General features: G+C 36.6%; 1 protein-coding gene across 3 annotated transcripts in view; it reads left to right on the top strand.

Annotated features, from left to right (window-relative positions):
- The first annotated feature begins 581 nt into the window (after positions 1-581).
- The window catches only part of CFAP54 (cilia and flagella associated protein 54), a 100701-nt gene continuing 74192 nt past the window's right edge, over positions 582-27090 (top strand). Inside the window, exons 1-17 of one of the 3 annotated variants that reach the window (XM_068191677.1) lie at positions 582-781; positions 6369-6474; positions 9940-10086; positions 12121-12296; positions 14356-14410; positions 15722-15865; positions 16286-16399; positions 16497-16595; positions 17132-17330; positions 18028-18102; positions 18975-19087; positions 19201-19369; positions 20029-20114; positions 22031-22165; positions 23141-23288; positions 25046-25101; positions 26024-26152. In XM_068191677.1, the coding sequence (XP_068047778.1) occupies positions 585-781; positions 6369-6474; positions 9940-10086; positions 12121-12296; positions 14356-14410; positions 15722-15865; positions 16286-16399; positions 16497-16595; positions 17132-17330; positions 18028-18102; positions 18975-19087; positions 19201-19369; positions 20029-20114; positions 22031-22165; positions 23141-23288; positions 25046-25101; positions 26024-26152 (2148 nt within the window). In that variant the 5' untranslated portion in view covers positions 582-584. Of the gene's footprint in view, positions 782-6368; positions 6475-9939; positions 10087-12120; positions 12297-14355; positions 14411-15721; positions 15866-16285; positions 16400-16496; positions 16596-17131; positions 17331-18027; positions 18103-18974; positions 19088-19200; positions 19370-20028; positions 20115-22030; positions 22166-23140; positions 23289-25045; positions 25102-26023; positions 26153-27090 lie in introns of those variants that run through there. The other 2 variants (XM_068191676.1, XM_068191678.1) reach the window with 2 other exon arrangements.

Raw genomic sequence — 27090 nt, 5'->3', positions numbered from 1 at the left:
ACTTTTCAAGTGTTTCTTTACCCATCTCTATTGAGCCTTTTCCTTGAATCACTGTCGAGAAACTGCCTCCAAAGGCCCTGGTTGCCAGGGCACTCTGCTCACTTACCATATTTCTCTCACTTTCATGTTTTCACTTCAGCTGTCCCTTACGCTCATCCTGATGACGAACATGGCAACAGAGTCAGTTTCCTTCACATCCCTCCCAAACCTCTTTACCACAGTGTCTGTAAAGAACTTCAAAACACATACGTTGCTATAGGCACCTCCTATAACATAAATACGGGCTGGTAGTTTCCTAGCTTGCCACCTTGTTTGTTTGTTTGTTTGTTTGAACAGACACACATAACCATTCAGAGGATAAGCACACTTTTATCTTTTATGCGTAGCCGCGCAGCAGGCACAGCGACACAACGAGCAGGTGCTAAGCGCCATCCCCGGTGAAACAGGCTGCGGAAACGCCGCCCCCTGCGGTACCTCCGCCTCGTCCAGGGCGGCCCCGCGGGGCCGCTGCCCGCGGCCGTTGCCCGGAGACAGGGACGCGTCCGCCCCCGGGCCGGGCCGGGCCGGGCCGGGCCGGGCCGAGCATGGCGCAGCCTGCAGGGCCGCCGCCGCCCGCCGCCGGCCCGCAGGCCCCGCACGCCGCTTTCTTCGGGCCCGTGGCGCGGGGCAACCCGGTGGTGGACAGCTTCGAGGCCGAGCTGCGGCGCTTCCTGAGCTCCCTGCGGCGGCTGCGAGGCGCGGGGGAGGCCGACACGCCGCAGCACGACCTGCGCCGCCACGGGTAGGGCTGCGCCGCCGCCCCTGATTCCCACGTCGCCGCCCGCTCCGGGAGCCGCTCGCCGTTCCCTCTGCCCCTGTCTCAGCTCCCTTTTTCGGCCGCACGCCTCCTCGTCGCTCTGCTCCTTCAGCCGCCCCGCGGGCTGCCCTTCCCGGCCCGCCGGGCAGCGCCAGGTCGCCACGCCCGCCGCTGCTCGGCTCCCTCGTCGCCACGGGTCACGCTGGGAATCCCGCGCCCGCTGCACTGGGAGATAGCCAGGGGTTTACTTGCGGAACAAACTTCTCCAGCAGTGTGCCAAAGCACTGGCAATCCGTTTCCTTTAAAGTTAAACCCCTCAGAAATCTGAACACCGCTTTTTTTTTTTTTTTTTTTTTTTTTTTTTTTTTTTTTTTTTCTTCTTCAGTGCTTTAGGGAAAAACCACGAGGGACTGTGGAAGTTGGCAGCACCACTGTTGGTTCTGTCAGAGCTGCCTGAGCTTCCTGGTGGGAAAATCCCTTGACAGTGCTGCAGGGACTGGCAGCCCGCGAGGGTGAGCTCTTGTGGGCACGTCCATGCCTTCGACAGTAGGGCAACACAAGGAGAACAGCACACAGCTCTTTTCGTGCATATGTCTCTGTCTGCGTTGGTATATTTTTATACACATAGATGCAGGCAGAGCATATGGCAAGTATAATAGTGCATATTTGTTTGCTCGCATAGATGCATATCTGTGGGTATGCATAAGTCGAGATTTTGTAATGCAGTTAAGATAGAGCAACTGGAATCGGTGTATGATTCATGGTGCATGCATATGTCTTTTACAGACTGTGCATTTCTCATGTAGCTCTCCCTGCTGCATTTAGGTGCATTGTGATACAAGAGCTCAACTACTTATTTTAAGGTAAATACTTGATTTTCTATTGCTGTTATCTGAATACTACTCTGTTCTAAGTTTACAGGTCTTTAACATAAACCCCACAAGTTTCCCAGGGTATCAAAAATTCCTTCAAAAACAGCATAGGAGTTAGGTTACAGGGTGGTTACCTTATCACTTATGTGCAGTTTCTACCCTTGCATATTTCACTCAGTAGTTTCCTAGAAATAGTCAACAAATTACCCTACTCTGAAGCAGGTGTATACATTTTCAGAAGGTATTTCTGAAAATACTCAGATTCTGCAGCCTGGCCTTTGCCTGAGCTGGAGATCCTTCCTATTCTAAGCTATCTGGCTTCCTAATTTGTTTATGGGGCATGTTCATCATTGGGTCTAGGCCTAGGTGGATCATGCAGGTATCAGTCTCCAGGTTTTTGCCTCTAGTGTTCTGAATCTCAGTATGTTGACTTTTTATATTGTTTCAGCAGCTGATTTCAGTGGTTTGCTATTTTGAAGCCTTTATGTAGTTTCAGACCTTTTTATTTCAGGTTTAGCTGATAGGTATGGTTATATTGAAAGCTATTCTCTCCAGGTCCACTTAGAAGAAGTAACACTACTTGGCTGCTTCAGGCACTACCAAAATTGCCAACAGTGGTTCTTCTATGTGTTCTTCGTATCTTCTGGTCGGCAGGCAGCCATGCTGAAGCTGAGCTGTTTGCAATATGGTGCTAAGTTACCCGTTTTTGTGAACAGTGTCTCCAAGCCTTTTTTTGCTTTACCTCTCAAACCTAAGTTCTGTCTTATTCAAACTGGTATTTTGTGGATGTGACCCGTGACTGTGCGTACCTTGGCTGGCATGAGAGTATTTTCACATCTGAAGAAATCTGCAGTGTTCATCATGGAGATGAGAACTGACTCCATACAGGCCTTGATCTCAGAAGTCTCTGGTAGTAGTGATCCCTACCAAAATTCCAGGGCATTAGGAATACTGAGTAACATGAAGCTCTCAGTAGCTGTGCATCGTCAGGCGTTCTTGATTTGCATAGGAACAGTACCGAGGTAGAAGACTGGAATTCTGATTGTTAGCATATGTTCAGGCAGTCAGCAAAGTCAATATGTGATTATGAAATTTCAGGGGTTTTTCTCCCTACTGCTTCATTGTTTGATAACTCAAAATCAGAACATGTGCTGCTTGCAGAACCAGCTGTAGTCTGGCTGGTCCTGAGAATTTCTGAAGGTAATGACTATTTCAGATGCTTTCCTGTGGCATTCACATTCTCTGAACAGAGAGAGATGTGATTCTCTCTCCCAGGATTTTTCCTGGGAAGCTGTGAGACACAGTGAGAAAGCTCAGAGAAAGAAGAAAACAATTCTTATATCTATTCGCTGTTTCTGTTGTTTGGCACATGTGGAATGTGTTATGGAGATTTTTTTACCAAAGAGTGATTTGTTAATTGGACACCGGTGAAGGTTGTTTGGATTGACTGGCCAGTTGGGTCAAAGCTGTGTCGTGACTGTCGGGAGATAGTCATAGGTTTTTGTTTAGTATTTTTTTTAGTGTGATATAGTTCTAGTATAGTATAGTATTAATGTAATATAATTTAGCATAATAAAAGCAATTTATTTAGCCTTCTGCAACATGGAGTCAGAGCGTGTTATTACGCCTTCAAGGGTCACTGCTTTGATACTTTTCTATATGCTCTAAAGACTCCTTGCTATTCCATTTTCCAAACTATCTTTTGTGGCATGGATTGAGATCAAAGTGTTCTTGTTCTTCAAGCAACAAGAAAACCAGCTTCCACGTGGTAAGTGTGTTCAATTTAGAAAAATAAAATTATCTGCCTCATTCCTCTAACTCTTTCAAACTTCTGTTTATAGGTCAACAGAAAGGCCATAATTTAGGCATTTAAATGTTCTAATGTAGGAAACAAAAATTACTGAACACTTCCCTTCTGTCACAAATCTTTTCAGTCGGAAATAGCAATCAAAAGTAATTTTTCCTCAGCTAAACAAGAGGTTGTTTTGCTCCATTTCTCTTGGCAGCAGGGCCATCAAAGCTTTACCTTGAATTATTGATTTTATCTCATGTTGTGTGGCTTAGCCACCCTTATTTAATAAGATGGCTTTTGATCAGTATCAGAGAATTCTTTATACTTTTAGTAAAGATTTTAGTCATGTGGGCCTTATCCTGTGCACACTATTATGGGTTGACCTTAGGGATTTTTCTTCTATTATGGATGGAAGTAAAGAAATTTCACCTCTGAGCTTCAACAGTCCACTAGTTTTTTTTGAGAATTCACTTACTTAACTTGTTATTCTGGTGTCCTACAGACTGTTTAAATGAAAGGCTAAGGAGCTGTTTGGGGAGTGTCTCTCCTTTTTCGTCTGTGTCAAAGAAATATTCCTGTGTCATGAACTCACCTGTATTTAGTCATGGCACTGTAGCAGAATCAGTTTACCTTAACCTTCTGACTGAAGCTGAAAGTCTGGTCAGGTTTGTCAGTACTTTGCTAAAATAGTTTTTTAGAGATTTATTACTTGTTTATTATATCTGAGAATCTCATGTGTTAACATGAACATTCATAACAAAAAATGAAGATGGCCATTACTGGGGACTTCAAGCTGATCAGTCTGAAATAAATATATTAGTCTTAGCTTTAGAGAGCTTCATCCAGGGTCATTCTTGATATCTCTTTTCCTTCTCTTTTTTCTCTTTCCCATTTCCTTCTAATATCCATCAAATCTCTTGGTCTCTGAAATTTTCCTAAATTCTTCCTTTAATAGTCCAAGGGAACTTTGCTCAGCTGCCTGACAGATTCCTTTGCTTTGGAGCCTCTTTGCAGATACTCACTGGTGTGGAATATTTTCTCACTGTAAGAACTCAGTACGTTCCCAGGCGGTTAATTTTTAAGGATGGACCAGGAGGGACTCATTCCCTCATTTATAAAGTACTCTTAATTTCACTGGGCTATGGTTTCCTTAAAAATTTTCTCCTTAAAAATGCCTTAGAACATTTATTCTGATTGTTGCTTTTGGCCTAGTTTGTGCTGTTACTGCATTTTTCCTTTAGGATACAACTCTAGGATGTCCTACTTATTTCCTTGCTGCTTACTTTCAAGAACTGAGAATTGTGCTGAGATGATACTTTTAGAAAAAAAAAAAAAAGGATTATGATTTTTGCATTTCTTTATTGTAAAGGTAATTTTGACAGATTTCTCATAAAGCCACCTGTTTCACCTTGAAATGTGACGATGGCTCACAGCTTTCTGTGTGGAAAAAAATGTTATTTATTGTGCTTTTTGTTCTTTTAATTGGGAGTGTTATTATAAGCTGAAATGAAGAGTTATATGAGACACTGTTAGAATGCATTCCAAGTACTTGAATGTCAGAGAACAGTTTAAGAAAGTGTCTTGTGTTCTATTCTACCATCCCAGTTTTAAGAGAAGTTGAAAAGTTCCAGCCACCTCACACCAATAAGCATATGGTTTATGCATGACAATTCAGCTAGAAGGATATTTTTCAGATGTTAATTTCTTTAAATGTTAATTTATAGTTCTTCAGTTGCTTTCTTTCCTCATAAATTGCTACCTATAAATAATTTGGCTGTAGCAGTATTACAAGGCACTCTGCTGACGTTTCTGTGTAAGTCATTTGTTAAGAGAAAAAATGTGAGAGATGCCTGGCGCTGTGAACACTGTCAATACTGGTAATGATTTGCTAACGTGATTCTTTTATGAAAAAGTCCCAGTGCTTATTAGCAGTCTGTCTGAACAGTTATTGCTTTCCAGCTAGAATGTAGCTTTCTTAAAGAAGCGTAGGGTGGGTAAGTTGTACACGTGAGAGCACGAGGCCATCAAACCATGGTTGGTAGGGACTGAAGTACTGGCACAATGTAGTCAGTGTCTCTGTAGCAGAGGGAAACTTCTTAGAATCAGTTACCATTTCTGGGAGGCTTGCTGGTTCAGCAAAATAGGCAATTTATTACACAAAGACATCCTTGATGACAAGTGTGGCTAGAATAATAGAGGCAACAGAAGAGCATCACAATTATTGCCATAAAATCCTCTCTGTTTTAGCAAGTGTGTAATTTGGTTCTTTCTGAAGCCTACCCCTTACATTTTAAAATTCCTGAACATTTCTTTCATGACTCATGGTGTACCTCTGTATACTGTGAGCTCTGGAAACCATAGCTCTATATATTGTATAGCTTTGTGGTTTATTCCATGGCTACCGCAACCATTGCAAGGTTGCAGCTACCTGACCATACATTGTTATTTTGGTTTTTTATTTCCTGCTCATAACATTTGTCGTTTCCAGTCCAATAATTGCTGTGAACTGTAATTCATTGAGTCTAAGAGATCAAATTGTTTCTTCCAACAGAACTTCTCAAATACTAGCTGAAATGTGGGACAGATTTTCTGCTTGTGACTGTGCTTGAACAACACAAGGGGATTCTTACTAGGACATTTTAATAAGAATTTACATGGGAGAAAATTCATCCTGTTTAAAATGCATGATAAAAACTGGTGACAGAAATGAAACCCAGACATGTCCTTGTCTGCCTGTTAAATCTGGTTGTAATGATCACTTGCTTTGAAATATATAGAAGTTCAAATAGATTTGGAAGAAAGGAGTTTTCAAAAGTTGAAGCTTTCCTGATTTGTTTACTTGTTATGACAGGTTTACTGCCAGTTTAATCTGAAACCTTTTCTCCTGTGTATATATATTTTTTTTTAGAGCAAATACTTTGTTTAACATTTGGATCAAATACAAACCACGACTACCGGAGTGGTATTACAATGAAAGACTTGTGAAAGTTGGTGATATCCTTGCTCAGATCAAAGTAAGTAATTTGAAATCAGAAAAGGATCAATCATAGCCTTTGTTTCATTATGTTTCTATGCTACTTTAATTTTTAATCATATTTTACTGAAAGCTATTCAGAAAGTAGCAAAAACTTTACAAAATAATTCCAGTGACAGTTGGTTGTTTGTATTTCTTGCTTTTTTATTGTAAAATTGCCCTGATTTTTTAAATATATTTTCTATGCACCCATTGCCTTTTCAAACACCCCAAAATCTTTCTTTTTTTGTTTGATGTTTCAGCATGATAGCGTACAATATCTGACTGTGCCTTTAATGCTGTTAAAGTAGAAGTTGACAATGATAGAGCAGTTCCACTAACTCAAGTCAATCCTCAGTTTCCAAACATGAATAAAAAGAATTGTCAGGAGAGGAACAGAGAACAGGAACCAGAGTGCAATTACACATTGTACAACTATATGTATCAGTGATGCTTCTGTGTCTTGAATTACGTGTGTATTTCTGGTCTCCTCAAAAGGGGTAGATCACAACTAAAAGGGACTCAGGAGCTTGACTGTTGAAGACAGAGTATTTGAGAGATGTTTCACTGTATGATAATTCTAGTTTTTGTGCTTTTACTTGGTCATATGTTAGTGACTACTCGAGATGGGATGCCAGGCTAGTAACTGTTGATCTGACTCAATGTGGCAAATATATTTTTATATACTATTTGACCTTTGTGTTTCCTGTGGAAAAAATCCAAGGGTGAGCCATTTACAGGCTTAGTGATATTTGTATCAGAAGGTCATGTCATAAAATCTGGGGCTTTCAAGGGTAGTTACTAACCAACACTCAGAAGCGGCTCAAAGATGTATAGTTAGTCAGTTCTGTACCTGCTACTTATTTTTTTAACATAACAGGAATAAAAGTAAATAAAAAGAAGAGGGCATAGCTGGAAATGTATCAAGGTGGTTTGAGGGGCAGTGTTTTTGAGACACATATCCAGTGAAACTGTTCTTTCACTCTTTCGTCCTTTGCTTATGGAACGCAGCAAGGAGAGATGCTCTTTGTGCTGTTAGTGGAGAGTGTTTATTTGTGGCTGCCTGGTGGGCTTTTCCACAGGCCATGGCAAAGGCAGGAGTATCATGCAGATGTTATGAAGTCTTCTATATCCTTCATTGCATGTGCCCTGAAGAATTCCACAAAAAGGGCCTGCTCCTGAATAAGGAACAGGCAGCTTAAGCTGAGTTTCAGCAGCGCTCAGCACTCACTGGGAGGCAGAAGAAGGAGTATAGAAGAGTCCATAACTGTGGAGTCATTACAATTGAAGGTGCAGAGTCATAGTCTAGGTTTAGATGTACAGAAATTCTTAAGGAAGCTTGAACAGCAGCAATTGTTAATAGCATTGGCTAGACAATTCTGTTCATGTTTTCTTCATTTTTGTATATTCCTGAGGTTTTCATAGCTTCTGGGCCCTAGGAATTGCTTGAAACATTACATGAAGCTTTTAGTGCTTGGGAACTGCTGCTCTCACAGACTACTCAGTAAGATTATTTCAAATTATCAAATGCAGCTCTCTGTACTCTGCATTGCCTTCCTGAAGCAGCACTCCAATATAGTTTAGTCCTTATGTTCAAGGTGCTTAATGACCTGAACCCTAGATTGCCTGAAAATAATCCATGTTTCTGCATAAAGACTTCTGCTTGCAACTTCAATCTTCTAGTGTAATGTGTTTTTCTACAGTAAAGTTATCAGTGTTGTTGAAGAAGTTGTTTTGCTGGCCAGCCTAATACTTTCAACTTTTTATGGAACTCACACTTTTAAGTGCATTTCTTTAACTTAATTTTAGAATGGAGACCTAGTTTTCATTCAATTTTTTCCCTGAAAAGAAATAAATAGAAGCAACAGGTGATGGATTTTGCAAATTTCAAATGCATTACAGTAAGGATTGATGTGGTGTAAAACCAAGGTCTGTGATAGGTGGGGTAAAGCCTATTCCATAAGTACCCCTCTTGGCTCCTAGTTGAAAATTGGTGTTGAATATTTTAAATTTTGACCTGCACATTATATAATACTTAATGACATGTAGTCCATAAAAAATTATTATTGCATATGAATAGTCAGTGGGTAGGCACTGCTTAGCTTTCTGTCCTCCTGCTGTATTTTTTTAATGCCTTTAGATTCCATCTGCTATGTGTTTTTTAGGACACACCTAAATACATTAAGTCACATATCTGGAAATTATTTAGTCTATTAGTCATCATATGATCAGTACTGACTCGTTTTTTCCCTTCCTCCCACTCTGCCTGTATCTGCCTGTTATCTTTGGTCATACACATGTATTTTAAACTGTTTAGGAGAGAATTTACCTTTTTGTTGTGTGTCAATAACTATCTTAATGGTATTCCGATCCATGGCTTTGGATTCTAAGTGTTATCACAGTCTGAATGTATGTATTAGATTACACAAGTGACTGACTGCCCGTAGCTGTTCATGGAAAGTCAAAGTTTCTATGTAAGGCTGCTGATTTCACACAGCAAGTAGGACAGTAGGGCCATGTGAGTTAGACTCCTCAGATAATTAAAAATTACAGGTGTTACTGTGGTGGAAGGAATTTATATTGAAAAAAAGAAGAGAATGCAGGGAAATAAGAATTTTGTGTGATTAAATATTAAAGGATCATTTTTACCAGCAGTTAGTTATTTTTTCCTCAATAATTTATTTAGTGTGAGTGCTACACTTAGTGAAATTGCTAGAGAAACCTAAATGTAATCTTGCTGAAGGAAGTGGTAGTGATGATTCATTGAATGTCACTTCCAGATCTGAGTCAGTGCTGAACCATAGAGTCAGCATGATTTCAGAGTGGTTCAACATGCTGCTGGAGAGCTCTATGTGGAATGAGATTCAAAGCTCTACATCCTCTTTGCTAACAGTTCTTAAAGACCCATTTTCTGGTCTATTAATGCTGATTTCTTGGCCACATATAAATTCCAGTTTTCATTTGTTTCAATCTTTTTTAATTCATCTTACTCTATCTTTTATTAAAAAAAAAGTTTTGACAACATGGGAACAAGGAAGAGAGAAGTGATTATATTTATATATTGTTTATAAAGTTCTACATGATGAAGTACTTTTTTTCTGAAGTGTAGTATCATTGTCATTACTGTTGTAAAACTGTAGAGTATTCTAGGAACTCTTTAAATTTATTACATTAGCCCAGGACTCTGCTTTATAATTGTTCTCTGATATGTCATATTTATGATTAGAATAAACAAAACTCACCAAAACTCGTGAAGCACAAGCCATTCTTTTAAGTATTTAAACCTTTCATATGTTAGGTGTTCACACTACCTGCTGGATATTTGTATGAAACTGTAGTGTTTTACTTCCTGTTGCTCTTTCACGTTGATACTTTTTTCATAAAGATAATAAAAAACCCACATGTTTTAGAGAAATAGAAATGCAGTATACAAGCTATAAAAAGAACATATGATTTTTTTTTTCAGGAATATAAGTTGGCACTTCTACAGTGTTATGAAAGATACCTTCAGCAGTTCGTTTCTGTAAACCTTGATGATGTCATGGGTGATGTGCAGCACTTTAAATCTGCCTTTTTTCCAAATGGTGTCAGAGACAAAAATGCAGCCCTTACGGTAGGTTGTGGGTTTTAAAAATTTTTCTGGTCAAAGACATTCACAGATTCAAAGTAAGTAGCCCATTTTATCTTCCACAAATGTACTTCATATTAATTATACATTAATATTAACTAATCTGTAATAGTTTGTTGATATAAATTGCATTGAGATTTAATGATCATATGTATGATATAAACATCTGGAGTTGGTGTAGATTTTTAAGAGGATATAAGTGCCTAATGCTTTTGTGGCAGAAGCCAACCACCATCAACTTAGTGTTAAAATAGCAGTTTTCTCTGAATGTGGTGTTCTGTAACCGCTTACAGCAGTTTTTGCTCTGAAATAGTTGCTGTCATTCACTGTCAGAATCAGGATGTAGGCAACATTTGATAAATGTCCTACAATTTTGGAAATTTCTGTATTGTATGATCTAAGAACCAGACAGAATGCAAGACAATTAAAACATTCTCCTGTATTTTGTACCATAAGTGTGCAAAATACTACTTGTAATAAAAGGTCATGAAGTTAGAAAAGCAGTGTTGTGTTTTTTATAGCTTATTTACTCACTGTGAACAAAAAGGGCAGAATGCTGAATACTTTTCTAAGTGCTTTAAGCCCTAGGAAGCTGAGTGACCTTAAGAATGTGTTTGAATTCTTTTGTGTTAATTGCTTTATCAAGGCAGGGACTTGCCGTATACCTTTTGTTATTCATGGAAGAAAGTGTTTCAGTTGATATAGGGGGAATGCTAAAAACATGTACTATTTTACTTAAGCAGTTCTTTGCTGAGAAGCTCTACTTTTGTACACGGTGGATATTTTGAATTAACTAATGCAAGTTATTCTGTGTTCAAAAACAACGAACAGAAATGGTAGGCAGCTCCTGTGTATTGAGCTAATCAAATTCATATCCTTGAGTAAGAGAGTGTAAATAGGCGTTTAATGAAGAGAGGAAAGCAGACAGTTTGCTTAAAATCTAGAAGCAGATATCATGATAGAAGAGATACTTTTTATTTTTCTTTTTAAAATGTAGCTCAGCTTCCTAGAAAGAATATGATCAAAGACGATGTTGATACATTTTTAAAAATGTTTTGTAAATATATTTGAAGTTCCAGAGATGCTCTCCTCTGTTTTCTGTATGTCTGCCTAGACTTTGAACCAGTCCTACTGGTAAATGTTATGGCAACTCTGTATTGAAATGCAGAGTTCTGTAACTTAGCCTTTACAGACTGAGATATCCTTAAATTTTCAGATACGAAATTTAGTTGGCAATTATCCCTACAATTGGAAATGGAAAATGATAATGTGTTAAATGATTACATCTTAAGGCTTTAAATGTAATTTTTCTTGAAATGTTCCCGCAGTTAACTTTTCTTTTTAAATATAACACTAAGAAATGGCATTTCAGGGCTAGAAACTTCCAGCTTCAGTGAATCAACTGCAACAAAATAATATAATTTCAAATGTTATTCTGACTGGTCATGTCCCACTTAGCCCATTTTTTCCTGCTGTTTATTCAGCTGATGCTGTAGTCCAGGCAGAAGTGAGGTCACATTGTTTTAGGTATTACAAGGAAGAGAAGGAAAAATCCATCTGTGGAAGAGAAAAGTAACAGATGAGAATTGGAAATAAGATAGTGGTGTTATAGATGGAGAAGTGTAGAAAAGTTAAAATTTGCTGTAGTTTATGGAGGGGATCTACAGAGAAGCCAAGTGTCAAAGGCAGATTCTTTGAAGAGCGGTTTAATACCTCATTCTCCCTACACCCCTTTCAGCACTCCTAGTGCACTAGGTGCATTTTCATCTGTGGCACAGTGGAAACTGACTCAGCTTCATGGTACAGCAACCCTGAAGCTTTAGGGTTGCTGGGTTTTTCTCTGTATTCTAATGCTGGGTTTTTCTCCATATTCTAATGCTCAGTTCAATGTCATGCTGATTTTTTTTTTTGCTGTTATGCCTAATCTTTTCTTACTCATCATTTTGTTGTACTTTGCTGATGTGAACTGGCATATGTTTATATTTCAATTAATTATATATATATTTCTATCTGTTTTAGTTCCATGCTTTGCAAGCAAGAAATGTTTGCATTTATCAGATGGTTTGCAGCAGAGACAGAAATCTTCAGAATCAGGAGTCCCTGCAGACTTGTCTCAATGCCTTGACCTCATTACGACTCACTATGCAAATGGCTCTACCTCAGGAGAATTTGTGTTGGCTTATCTACAATGGTACCTCAGGCTTTCCATTTACATTTTTTTGCTAAGCAAAGCTGTGAAGGGAAACTTTTTATACTCTTTAAGGTCAACCTAAGGGGCATGAATAAACCTCTAGTTAGTCTTCAATCACAGTAGGTTTTTTTTTGTTTTATTTTTTTGCTTTTCTAATAGAAGGGATTTTAAACTTAAGATTGCCACAGTATAAACTTTCAGGTGGACTCTTGTAAAAGCATCCACTTTTTCATCATAACTGTGCTTCAGAGTACAAATAAAATCAAAAGTAAGGACATTTTTGGAGTTAATCCTAATTAACAAAAAACACTCAAGATTTTTCTATCAATAAAATATTTCTTTTGTTGGGTTAATTTTGTCTTGTTTGTTTTGGTTACTGGTTTTTTTGTTGGTTTTGGTTTGGAGGTTTTTCTGCATGTTTGTTGTTGGGCTTTGTTTTTTTTTATTATTAAAAGGGAATTGCAGATCTAAGAGTAGAAAATTATTGTCTGCCATTACATCTTTGTATTTTTGAAAGTACTTTGAAGGGAAGAGTTGATAATAAAACCATTCTAAAAAATACCATGTGGCACTTAAGGATTTTAATCTATGTATAAGATTTCAGGATGCTGCTTGTAAATGCTTGTATTAGGGAAAAATTGAGAAAATAATGGAACTTCTGCAAACTAGATGCGCAGAGAATAATTTATCAAGATTTTCATTTCAGGAACAAAGTCTGTTTTTGCTTTGAAAGGCAATGTTATTTAGTAAAAGATAAAAAGATTAGTCTGAATTTCACAGAATCACAGCATATTCTGAATTGGAAGGGCTGCATGAGGATCATCAAGTCTAACTCTTGAGTGAATGGCTCATACAGGGATTGAACCCACAGCCTTGGCATTGTTAACACCACGCTCTGACCAACTGAGCTACTATCGTCAATTGTTGCAATATAAATTTAGGAGACAGTGTGTTCTTAATATCATTTTGAAAAATGTACTTTCTCTGAGCTATGATTGGTCAAAGTTCTTATCCTTTTGTTTTACTGGGACTGCTGTTGCCCTCAGTCCCTACTTTTGAGGTGTATTTTTTGATTGTGTGTTTCTATGGGAGAAGAATTAAAATTAAAATATACTCACCTGCCATTCTTACATCACACTGCCTGTGTGTACAGGTCTCTGTACCAATCCTAGCCAGTAGTCTGCTCTAATTAGGAGGCAGTAACTCAGATTTTCCCTAGTTCCTGAGCATTCTTCTGCAATTTCAGACAATAGATTTTGTGCCTCATTATACATTTGACTGATAAAAGAAATTTTCCTAATACTTGCTCCATTTGAGCTTATTGGGATAATAACACCCTTCTAGCTGTGACAGTTGACATTGTGATGCCTCCTGCTGCCACAGGTGTCCCTTTCTGAACATTCATACAGACAGAAGAATAGGCTTTTTTTTTGTCTTCCAGAACTGCAGTGTCTTTTATACTTCTAAGACTGATTTTTGTAAATTTTATGATGTTGCCAGAGTCAAGTACATTTTTGACAGGTTTTTATTTCGAAGTAATTTTGATGCTCTTGGAAACTTTAGTCGCTTTCAATTTTTTTCATGTCACTTATCATACTTAATATCACGCAATATTGGTGGTGTCTGCCAGGACAGTGCTATGATGGACTAAAAGAATGATGTAAGGTAAGGTCTGAAAGGAGAGGTAGTATTTTGTTTTACAGAGCCTGGCATTTGGAGATGAAAGTAAGATTTGTCTCTCTAGCAGTTACTGAGTACAAAAATGGATTCAGTAAATTTTTAAGATATTATTCTCATGAAATCTTATGATTATACTGCTTCACTGTGTAGGTATTTTTGAAACTAATATTGCAGAAGAATTGTATGGTTTAATCTTCTCTAATTTAGAAGTACAGAAAAATCATTAGTTTTTCATTTGTTTAATGAAAAGTCATTACATTTTTCTTCTCTGAAAGTAACAACCCAGATAATAAGAAAAAGATTGAGTTGCTTAGCATAACAAATTTCACGTGGGATTGTAGAATTTACCTTGTTTGTTCATTTTAATATATTTTTGTAGGTACTGTCCATATTTACACCATATGCAGACATTTGATGGTGATGGGTCAGTCTGCTAAGGTATGGCAAAATAAATAGAAAGGGTCATAAAATTTGCAGAAGTTTAGAAAATGCACCTGTGTTTTGCATAGCAATGTACCCTGACTTCAATTTCACTGTCATTGTCAATAGTAGTACTTTGTCACAAGAAAATAAAATGTCTGTGTTTCAAAGTGGTTGATTTCTAAGCCCTTATGGCTTCCTGAGTCTGCTCCTTCCTCAGCTGTGGAATGGAGCCCAGCATAATATCTTGCTGGACACTGAGATGCCATACATTAGGCTGTTTCAGAGGTGCTTTGTTTTGGACAGCTATATGTGTTCAAGAATTGGTCTTTTGCGTCTTAAAATGTGGAAATGTGCTGACACCTGGTGGCTAGGATTTTAGTTGTGAATACTTGATAAAAATAACCTGGCCTTTCTACCACGCCTTTTTTTTTTTCTGAATGTAGCTTTTGTTTGTCTCAGCTTTGCTCTTTTCTCCTAAATCTTGAACAGAATTTGAATCAGTCTTAATATAATATATTTTCTTATGTGTTGCTTTATTCATCTTTCACTGAGCAGGAAAGATTTTTTATCTTTGAACATCTTCTATTAGAAACAGAAGTGATTTAGCACCACCTTTAGCATCCTCTGATTTCCACTAGACGGAAAACAGAGGAATTGATTGTGGGTATTTCTGATTCTTGAAATTCAGACTAAAAGAAAATTTATATATTGGCTTAATTTAGGACAAAGGTTGTGCACATTTTATGTACCTCAGGGAACAGCTGACCCAAAGAAAATAGTAAGAGGAAGATGCTGTTCATTCAATTGAGAAGGACTTATTATTAAAATTAGACTGCTGCAATGAGTATGTTGCCTTGCAAGTTAGGAGGCAAGAATTCCATGGCTATAAATTAATCTAAGCACAGGTTTTCACTGCAAAAGACAAACTCTATTGCATCCCAGATAATCTTGCTGATCCTGTTGAAAAGTGATCACTAGAGTTGCCAGAAAAGGGAGGGCTAACTCTCAAGATAAGAGGAGAGAGAAGGGCGGGATCTTTGTCTGGTGGCAAGACTCTAGTAAAATGGAGTGGTTAAGGTAGCTTGGTGGCTAAAAAAGTGCTTGACCACAGTTTAAGATGAAAAAAACCCAATAATATGCAGGGGAATGCTTTTTAGTAAATAAAATATGTTAAAAATTAATTCAATTTCTAGTGATTTTTTTCCCCCTTCTTTCAGTTTGTCCTACCAGGTGAGGATAAGACTTTGTATCTGTCCTTTAGTAATAGGAAGCATATTTATGTAGGTTCAAATGCATTCATTTTGAAATTAGATTTCTTCAATACAGGTCCTGGAATACTTACTGTGGGCCAGTATATGTATGGAATCATCCATTCCACTCTCATCTGTGCATTATTTGACGTGGAGAGCCACCCTATATACGGCAGTTTCTCAGTGTTATTTTGATTGTCAAGCTGGCATTCATGGAGAGGTATCCTGATTTACCTTATGTAGCATTTCAGATGCAATCAAATGGGAAATATTTATTTAAATATTCCTACTTATTATCACATCATATGTATTTGGAGTTCTGTTCGTATTCCAAAGTTTTATTGCAAAGTGGAGATGTGTTTCCACATGTAAATGCATAATCAACTCAAATGCAATAGCGCTTAGTATATACTCACAATCACAAACTTCTAGCATTAAACACTGGCCAGGTCCCATGCATATGTACAAAAGGTATTTTGCAAAAGTTTTGTTTTCCTTTTCAATTATTCAGGGCCTGACTTTCATTGCAGCTCTTTGCAATTGTATAAATTCAGGAATGATATTATTCTAAAATTAGATATCAACATACAGGATATGAACACAGAGTATATATAAAAATTTTTAAAAATTCTTTGGACAGATATTTGCTCGCCGTGGTTTGATTAAAATTGACGAACTGAAGCAATTAGAAGATATCAGTTCTTCTCTGGAACATACAGAGACAGAAAAGATTTTTAGAGAGGCCACTCTGAAGGTATCATCCTGCGAGTCATTGTGAAAAGGTAGAGTAGTTATGATCTCTATGAAGAAAACATGTAGCATACATGATGACTTATTTTTCTCTGTGGCAGATGTCAGTAATGATTTTCAAGAGAGCAGTATATGCATCCAGAAGAAAGTCGAATAGCTTTCGACGTGAGTCAAAAGTTAATCCGAGAAAAGCAGTAAATGTAAGTCTGACATTTCATATAATCCTTCTCTTCCTTTACTCTTGTCATGTGATGAAACCATGATATAATTCTTCTAAATACACATGGTGCTATACATGAGCAGAAAGTTTTAGATTTACGATTTCTTAAGTAACAGAATTTATTAATAAAACTCAGTACAAGGTGGGAAGTAGGAAAATTGTAGTAATTATTACTTTAGAAAATTATCAGGAGAGATCTGCATGGATCTAAACGACATGACCTTAATACTCTCCTTTATAATTTCTATTGTGCTATTTTTGAAGTAAAATACCATGCAGCAGTATGTCTGGTTGCTGAGAAATGATTAGTCGACCCAAGTGCCATACCCGCTTAGCGTGAGGCTTTGCTATGCCTTTGAAGCATGACATTAATAACAGCAATATATTTTACAGTATGTTATTTTCTCTTTTGAACATGTACTTGCTTTCTGATGGAGAAATGTTTTGGAAAAAAATTTTGCTTTGTTGCAAGTCGGTTCAGATGTCATAAGGCTTAAATTACGTTTTCTTACTTAGCTGTCACGGCGTCGCACCACTACCGAGCGGCTGCTGGAGGCAATGTTTGATGGTGCTGCGGCTCAGTTCCTTGCCATCCTAGAAGCACTGTCTGATCGTAGCAGGAATCTATTGCCCCCTCATCCTCCTGTTCCTGATGAAATGCAAATTCGTGACGTCACTTCTGAGCTTTTTTCTGCAGGCCTAGAAATCCTCTCAGGTAACAGTTTTTTTGCTTAAAGAGGCAAAAACCGTTGGTGAGGAGCCTGGACCTCCATTTTATATTGTTTTTTTTTTCTATTAAAAAAAAGAGAAATGTGCCTGAGGGTATATATTTGAGTTATAAAAATAGCATGTGTAAAGGCAGGTAATCTTTCTTATCTTCGCATAATAGAAAATAAAAATCTTTGTTGATCTCCATGGTCTATTATAATCAGTAAAAATCTGCAGCAGTTTATACCTATATTTTCTAAGTAAACTGGAGTTCACTTTCTTTGTAGCGGCCTTTACAGGCTTTACTGTGCCATATATTTATGGCTAAACCAGTGTTGTTAACACAGTGTTTTCACTACTGCTGAGCAGTTCTTGCACAGCCTGAGAGCAGCTGGATGAGGGTCGGGAAGCCAGGCAGGGTCGAAATACCATTGTGTTTGATGTATTCTATTTTTTAAAAAATTCCATTCAAAGTTAGGTGTAAAAACTTGAGAAAAACACTGGACTTGATGGTTCCTTCCAACTTCTTTTTTGCTGGGCTCTGGGATGAATATAGTCCTGAGAGAGGTATTTTGTCAGTAAAAGGTTATATAGAGACTAAGTACACTTCAGAATGATATTTTTCTTGGTATGATTACTGGCTAATTAGAACGTAACAAGCCTAATAGATTATAAATTGACTTAATAAGTTGTCTATGTTGAAGGTGGAAAGAGCAATGGCACCAATCACTTTGGTATAATTAATCCATCATCTACTCTTCTGCAGTTGATGCTAGCAGGTAAGCTGGATTGGAATTTCAAAGGATTTTTTTTAGCCAGTGGTATAAATACTCAGTGGTAAGAATTAATTTTCATGTAAGTAACATTTCTATACATAAAGAGTCTGCAAAATTATGTCCTTTTGGAGTGGTTCTGTGCAGGGTCAGGAGCTGGATTTTGGTGATCAAGCTTGTGGGTCCCTTCCAACTCATGACAGTGACTGTGGCGTATTGTTAGGACTGCAGAACACTGCTGAATATATTAGTTAAAACACTTGCTGAGAGTTCTAAGGACCAGGAAGTCTGTTTTCTGCCAAACTGTGGTCTAGATAAACTTGAAAAGTGAGAAAATAGGCTCCCTATGTGTATATGAGTATTTTCTGACACAATAATGAGAAACTGTCTGGAAAGAAATTGTATGCGTTTCTGTGCAATTTTTAAACCAAATTTTGGATAATAAGGGTTTTTACAGGGTGATAGACTCTTCCTGCAACAGCAAGGACTAGATCCTTGGTGTTCTCTACACAGGTATGTTAATATTAATCATTGTAGAGCCTCTTTTGAATGTAACAGGACACTGTGATATAGTTAAGTGGCCATGGTGGTATTTGTTAAAAGTTTGGATTTTATGATCTTGGAGATCTTTTCAAACCTTTATGATTCTGTGGTTGCACATCCATCATTAAAGCAGCCTGCAAAGATAGGAAAAGATAAAGCTATTGTTTCTTGTAAAGTTATTAAAGCATCCTTCGAGATTATGCTGACTATTGAAAAATGTGTGTACATTTATATTTATCAGTACCCAAATTATGAAAAGAAATGAAATAAAACTTTCAATAAACTTCTGAATATATATACACAAAACAGAAAAAATATTTTTGTCATCACTGCAGGAGAAGAAGGGGTGTCTGGAGATGCTGCTGTGAAATTTGTAAAATTAGCTTTCAGCTATGAAGAGTGGAACGTGTTTTACTCTGCTCTTGAATTTGTTGATAATTTTCTTCAGGTAATCTGAATGTGATTGAGATGTTCTTTATTTATTCTTTTCTTATGAGGGTAAAAAATATTCAAAATATGTATTTTAGAGACCAATTTCTATGGTTTTTTCCTCCCAATTAGGCTCAAGATGACCCAACATGGAAGAAAGCTGAAATAGAACTCAAACTTCTTACACTGATGCAACCTATAATATTCCCAGGAAAATTTGAACGTATTTTTTTTATTAGTGATGGTGGTAATAGCAAAGGCAGCACACATCAAGGTTGTGAAAAGACACAGACAATTAGAAGTGAGTGTTGTTCAGTTATAGTTGTGTTTGAATTTCAAATATTTTTTCAGCAAGAGGTTTTGTTAATTATTTAAAAACCATGTAATATGGTTTATGCAGTACTCTATGACAAAAAGTAGTAATTGAGAAAATGCCACCTATTTTTTCCAGTTTTCATTTGTCAAAATATGACTTCATACGATTTCCCTTAAGTGGGAAAGGCATGACGTATGTTAAACATGTGTCAGGTTATAACCAAAGATGCAAAATGATTGAATGGTTTCAGACAAGTTTTCAGGGAAACAGTGAAACAGGTCTTTGAGGGGGTTTTTGTATGTTCTTATACCTACTTTGTGCAAAATTTCATTACGTAGAAACAAGAAAAACTTTTTTGAGCAACGGCAGTTTAATTCTATGACAACAAAAACCTGAATATGTCTTGAAAACTTTCTGTTTCCGAGAAATGGAAATGCTCACTTTTCACAGAAGTGAATAAACTTGGAATTATCTCTCCCCCTCTGAATTTACTGTTTCTTAGACTATGTTATCTGCTGGATTATATTTGTAAATCAGTTGACTCAGATATTTTCAAACTTAGGTTTTAAATTAGATATAATGTCTTGACTTTCCTTTTCCGCCCCTTTTTTTTTTTTTAATAAATGCTTTTTTTATGAATGTAGAGGAATCCTTAAAGCCTGGAGATCTTTTTTGTGAACTTATGATTTTGGCAACAACAGTGTTTTCCTACATCTCCACATCTGAGCAGGTAATAACAGATTTTGAGACATTTCTACTCAGTGTATCACTTAATCTGTGATGAATGCCTGTAAGTGAAGATCAAAGGAATCAGTTGCATGACTAAAAAACTTCAAGAATATAAAAAGTGAAAAAACATAGTTATGAATGTTATCAGTTTATGCTTTAAAAAATGGTTTATTTAAAATAATGCTCTGTAATCAGTTACTTTAAAATGCTTGTTGGATATTAAATCTATTTGAAAGTCCATAGGGCTGATTTCAAGTTTCAGCTCACAAAGCAGGGATCGAATTTCTTTACATCTTACATTTAGGTGGGCAAATATGCTCCGCTGTGGCAAACACTTCTGCAATAGTTATAGAAATGGGGGCAGCTACCCTAAGGAATGATAATGCCTTTTTAACAGCACCATGTCTGCAATTTAAGGTAAATTCTCACTGCAAAAAACTGATACAAGTTGCAGCAACAACAAAACCAATGAGAGTGGGACTCTGTGCTGAGGTCTCCACTGTAGAAATAATCCCATTATGTATCTGATGATTTATTCCCTGAGTAACCACTTTTACTTGCTCAATTTGAGATTTCCCCTTAATGTGCTACTGAGAGGGGAAGAAATAGTGCAATGTCACCACTACTAGCACTTATGTTAAAATAGTTTGTCATCCAAAAGACTAATTAAAATTTTTCCTTAGGAAAAACCCGTTTTGATAACATGGCATATATATTAACTGCAAAATTTGTTTTAGATATAATTTGAATATTGCCACAATTGGAATGTAACTGGAGCACACACATTTTTAGCTTTGGTGTAGTATATTTAGCCAAAGTATCTTGCCTATGAGGTACCCCACAGATACCCTTAGATAGCATGATTTGTCAGTTTTTAATGTGACCTCTGTATGGAGGCAGTTACCTGGATTTAAACTCTGCTGGTTCTGCTACATTTCCCTGCAAATCTTCTTGATCTTTTGTCCAGAGAAGAAAGACAAATTTACCCCTGATTAACAGAGCATTCACTGATGGTGAAGTTACATGATATATAGCTGAGGCAATCTAGCAGCTTGCTGCCACCAAACCAGTGGCAAAAATAATTTTGATTTATATTTTTTCCATTTTTTTCTCCCCTCAGTTTCATTATCAACATCTCATAAATCTTATGCTCAAACATATGGCAGTAGAAGCAGTGTGGATATATCAGGTTTCACTGCATCTGAGATACTAGTTCAATGCTGCTATAACTGATGATAAAGATGTGTACTGATCCTTACTGTTCAGAATGTGTTTAACTCATAGATAGACCCTATTACCTTTTAAAATATGTTAATTAGGAGGTCAACTGACTAGTGTTTTGAATTTGTTTTTTATTCTCTTTGCAAGATGCCAATAGGGTTTAACATTTCTTTCACTTGTTAGATATTTCAGTCCAGAATTTTTTCTAGTTGTTTGTTTTTCACTGCTTCATCATCTCAAATGCACCAACTCTTGCATCTACTCTTTCAAGCAAAATGAAACTATTAATTTAGATTTTCTTCCGCAAATATTTAAATATTTTAATAAAAATAAAGTTTCTCCAGAATCTATTGATTTCAGCATTATAGTTAATTTGCTCTCTCATATAATTTTCATCTCACTGATTTCCTTGTCTATGTTACTTTTAAGAGCTTGTCAATAAAAAAAAAAAAAAGAAATAAACTCCCCAAACCTCTAAACCCACTTATATTGTTGAGAGAAGAAAAGCTTGGGTGGTCTACCAGAAATTATTTTTAAAAAGTATTTCTAAAGCTGTCAAAATGTTGTCATTCCTTATAAGAAAGTGACATATTTTATTTACTTGTGTTGAAAAATGTTGAGACTGTTTATGTACTAGGTTATTTGTGTGTTTATATGCCTACCCATTTCCACAATTATATGTTTTTTTCTTTCTAGAATGTCCATCCTGACAAAGAAATACTTGTTGATGTAGTAATGTGTTTGTGGCAGAAGTGTAAAACGGAACTTCAGCAAATCCAAATGAGTGGAAGTCACTGCTTAGAATATATCCACAAACACCAAGCTTACCAAGTACTCCTTCATTGTAATGTATTTCTCTTAATGTGAATGCAGTCTGTTATAGTAAAGGCAGTGAAATACTGGTATCCAGTCTAAGTACCTTTTCTTATGGTAAAATGCAGATAAATCTTCTTAAAAAAAATGAATCATATGTACACTTTGAACACACTGTGCTCACATATGCCAGTACCAAAATATTCTCATAGCCTTTTTGCAGTAAAGTAGCCCACTGTCTGCCAGTGGGCCATGGTGGTAAGAAGCTACATTTGTGAAAACATTTGGACAGGATAATGTATTTCAAGAAAGTTCCCTAGATCAGTTGAACGAAGTGGCAAAAAACTTAGAACTTAAGACAAGGGAGATGGGAGGCAATAGTAGAATAGTATTCAGCCCATGAGATAAGAGTCACAGCCTTACCTCGAATTTGTTCTGTGGGTGAGAAGCTCTTGGTGAAATGGGCTCTCTGGGCCAGTGGTGCAAGCAGTTTCTGGAGGAGTTAATTTTGTGACCCTTTATAGTAAAATTGTTTGGAGGTTCCACAGAAGGTAGTGTGCAGTTATTTTCCTCTGTATGTACAGCAGCAACTCTTTTATTCTGAGTTTAAGTGGGAAGATCTGGAAATAAGTGAGAGGCATGTAATCAAGTCTGCTGGAAGGCTTACTGCATTAGAGCAAGGTATAAATGTTATGGCTGTAGAACATTCATAAAACTTTCCAAAAGGAATGGCAGGAATAATAATGTTCTAAAATAAAAAAAAAAGTCTGCTGTCTGAAGGAACAGGGGCTATGGAGCAGTATAAATTCAGCATCTTAGACTAGCGACATTTAAAAAAAGAAGCCAGATCCAGGAAAGGAGTTGTGTGCATGCTTGTGAATATTTTTAGACAGTTTTGAGTGCAAAACCCTGTCTACATCTGTAATGCATAAAGGTCATCCAAAAATTTGTCTCTGTCTTGATTCTTTTTCTCGTCCATTTTCTCATTTTTAGTGGGTTCATATACTCTGGATAATGAATGAAATAATTCAGAAGAGCAACATAGCAGACACTAATGTAATGTTTGCAGAGATAACCTTATGTATGGCTGCAATACTGGAAAATGTAGCTGATTCTACAAGTGAATCTAAGGAAAAAGAAGGTAAAGCTTTCAAGAAAAAAATGAGTTTTCTTTCAAGAATAACTTTAAAGATTGGAACTTTTCTGAGCTGAAAACTAACATGCATATTCAAAAAAATATTGTAAAGAGATTGTTGAAAGTAGAAGAACAGTGTTTTTCACACAAAATTTCACCCATTATTTGAGCTAATGAAACCTGGTTTTCTAAGGAGTTATGATTTCTGTCCTTACATTTCCAGTTCTATTGAAGTAACCCTGTTTTGAATTGCATCTCCTATTACTCAGTCTCCACACAGGCCTTCTACATGTCTCTTAGCCCCTTCAGAGTAGCCTCAGATCACTGCTATTTTCTCTGAATATGGGCTAGGCAAAAGGCTGTACGTGCTGTAGCTCATTTGGAGCCTTCAAATGCTGGTTGATTAGTTGCAGGCCAAAGAAAAGAGGAAAATATTGAGATTATACTGAAGCTTTTCCATTTATTGGATCATCAGTTTGGTTTCTTCTTTACATATTCTTGATTTTTGTGTAGTAATTCAATTGTTTTTGAAGTTGAACTTGGCTGACATTATTGGGATATGCTATCACAATTGCATTAAACAAATTTCCTTCCAAAACCTGACTAAGGCTCTAAAATATGAATATTTAGACACACTTTAAAAGCTCTCTATTGTGTATTTTGGAATATGAATAATAAATCTCATAAATGTCTTACAGGAACTAGAGAGTAAATGTTAAGGATCTTATTAGACCATATCTAGAAACAGAAAGTAATGATAATAGTTTTGCACTTTTGGAAATAAAAAAATCTTGGGAAATGACTATTTGTTATTAAGGTAGAGTAGGTATTGTTTTTGGTGGTGTTATGAAAATCATAAGGTTCTCAGGAAGACTAAATGAGAACCTCATTGTAGCACCCCTTCGTTTTCATTCAGTTTAAATATGTCTTTTTGGAGGAAAAAAAAAGCTGAATAGTTAGGAGTCATTGGTCAAAACAGGCTGACAGTCAAGCACATGCTTGTGCTGAAAAGAACGGATTTACTGAATGAATACTGAGTGAACACAAATTTTCTTTTTTATGAGGAAGTGACAGTGAACAAGCAAAAACAAGCATGCAAAAGTGGCACAAGGAGTGACTAGAAGGTTGTTCCTCTGAAAGCACAAAAAAAATTATTTCAGCAAAGAAATGAGATTAGAGGGTTTTACCAAGAACTAAAAAAATGTTTTCTCTTGTTTTGAAGAGGGAAACATAGGTTTGGGTGTATTCTTCATAAATGAAAGTAATTTAAACAATCAGAGCAAACTTTTAAAAGCTGATAATACTGTTTCAAGAAATATTAAAATGAAATGGTATTTATCATAATAATATGACCTCTTATTCTTAAAAATTCTATAAGTGAAATTAACTGTGAATTATATAATAATAGCTTTCAATTGATTTCAAAATGGAGAATTGATATGAATGCTACAAAAATATGACAAACTACAGAATGAGTCCTAGTTTCATTAGCTTGGATATGATGTGGCTATGAAATATACGGTACCTTTAAAATACAACATTATTGGCTAATAGTATCCTGTATTAGTATAACTGTACATACATTGCTGTGTGTCTAAGCCCTGGAAAACTCTTCAAAAAACAATATCATTACCTTTCATAGTCAAACACTGAAGAACAGAATTATTGCCAGACTCTGAAATTAGTAGTAGAGCTGATTGAATGGTACTGAAATTTACTGGATTTATTGGATTTTCACTTCTGCTTTTCTTCCTATAAAAAAGGAGGAAGTTCTTCTCTTTTGCAAGATGAAGCCTGTGATATGCCTGAAATACTGACGGTAACATCCAATTTATCTTCATTGATACATGGATTTTGAATAGAATAAGAATACTTCTGCTTGAAGCCTTTCATATTATTTCACACAATCCTATTAGTGCAGAGGAAAAAAAAGCAAAGACATTTTTTCAAATTAAATGAAATTTGAAAATTTTCCCTGTGTCTTTTTTATCAATCCTTTTTCTGGAATGGAATGTATTTGAAAGTTTTATTACAACATGAGCACAGCGATTTCCACTGTATACTTTTTTCTATGCCAATTTGTAATACCAGCCTTAAATGGTTTAATGGTCCATTTTATTAAGATGGTAGAAATTTTAGTCCTTGCTTAATTTGGGAAAATATTTTGGGTTGTGTTTTTTGCTTCCTTCTTTTTGTAAGGATCATGTGGAATAGATGAAACATCCTGAATGTCTTTGCTTTGCTCAGCATATTGCAGAATTTTCCAATCAGATGACTTACTAAAGCACATTAAGGACAAATGATATGTGTTAGCCTGAGGATTCAGGAGTGTTGTCAGTCATATGTCTTAATGCTTACACATATTGACAGGGTTTAGTTCAGGGACAGTCTATTTAAAGGTGGTGTTTCCTGAAAAAACTGTGTTTTCTTAGTAGTGTTGAATGGAATATTGGAAAACTGCAAATACTGTGTTTTCAATTTAATTCTTTAAGTTCAATTTCACTCCACTATAATTTAACTCTGAGTAATTTTTTTTTTTGAGCTGAAGAAAAATCAACACTACTTGAAATTTAAAACATTGATATTAGTATATTAAAGTATGGGGAGCAGTACCTATGCAAAGATAGTCTGACAGTTTTAAACTTTAACAGCTAAAAAGAAAAGCACATTACTTTTGGCCATCTATATTATAGTTTTAAATGTTATCTAAGGAAATACATTTATTTGGGTTTTCATTTCAGAAAACGCCTACAGAACAATTACAAATTGCTTATGAAATTCTTGAAACAGCACTTAATGACATGAACACATCTCGGTTAATGACTCTTTTACCAGATGGAAAGTCGATATTTGACAGCTGCTGTACGAAGGTAAAGTTTACAAAAAGCTACACTGGATCTAAATCTATCAGTAATACATTGTATTTTGATAATACAAACCTCATATTTTCTTCAAACTTAGAAATCTTAGCACTATCAAATGTACCTCATCTTACTGGCCCATGTAAGAAGAGACTAGAACAAAAAAAAAATCTCTGTGTATTAGTGTTGTGGTTTACCCCAGCTGGCACCTGAGCCCCTCACAGCTGCTCACCCAGACCCTCACAGTGTCCTGGGGGAAAGGTAAAAACCAGAAAACTCGTGGGTTGAGATAAGGACAGTTTAATGGGGAAAGCAAAAGCTGTGCAAACAGGCAAAGCAAAATAAGGAGTTAATTCACCACTTCCCACAGGCAGGCAGGAGTTGAGCCAGCTCCAGGAGTCCCCATCACATGTAGCTGGGGTGACTGGGAAGACAAATGCTGTCACTCGAATATCTGCCCCTTTCTCCCTCTCCGAGGTTTATGTACTGACTGTGATGTTGTAGGGGCTGGAACATCCCTTTGGTCAGTGGGATCACTGCCCTGGTTTTGCCTCCCTCCTCTCTGGTGGGGTGGTGTGAGAAGCAGTGCTGTCACAGCCTTGATGCTGTGTGAGCACTGCTCATTAGTAGTGAAGACATCCCTGACATTATCAACACTATTTCCAGCACTAAACCAAACCACTGCTCCATATCAGTTACTATGAACTAACTCTGCCTAAGCCAAAGCCAGCACAAGTTGAAAGGGCATTTTTCTCTTTTGATAATAAACTAAGAACTCCTTTAGGCTTTCTTTAACATTTTATTTTGAAATAATTATAATATTTTGTTTTATTGTATAAAATGAGAGCAGAAATATTTTTCCTATTTATTGTTTGCAAATGTTTATTATTAAAATCAATTTTTGATCTTGATGTGAGTTCAGATTTTCTAAATATTTTCATTTTATA

This window comes from Anomalospiza imberbis, chromosome 5 (genome assembly GCF_031753505.1).
Source record: "Anomalospiza imberbis isolate Cuckoo-Finch-1a 21T00152 chromosome 5, ASM3175350v1, whole genome shotgun sequence".
In the NCBI taxonomy this organism is placed as follows: Eukaryota; Metazoa; Chordata; class Aves; order Passeriformes; family Viduidae; genus Anomalospiza; species Anomalospiza imberbis.
The sequence above is the reverse complement of the archived record's forward strand: the minus strand, read 5'-3'. Positions and strand labels throughout refer to the sequence as shown.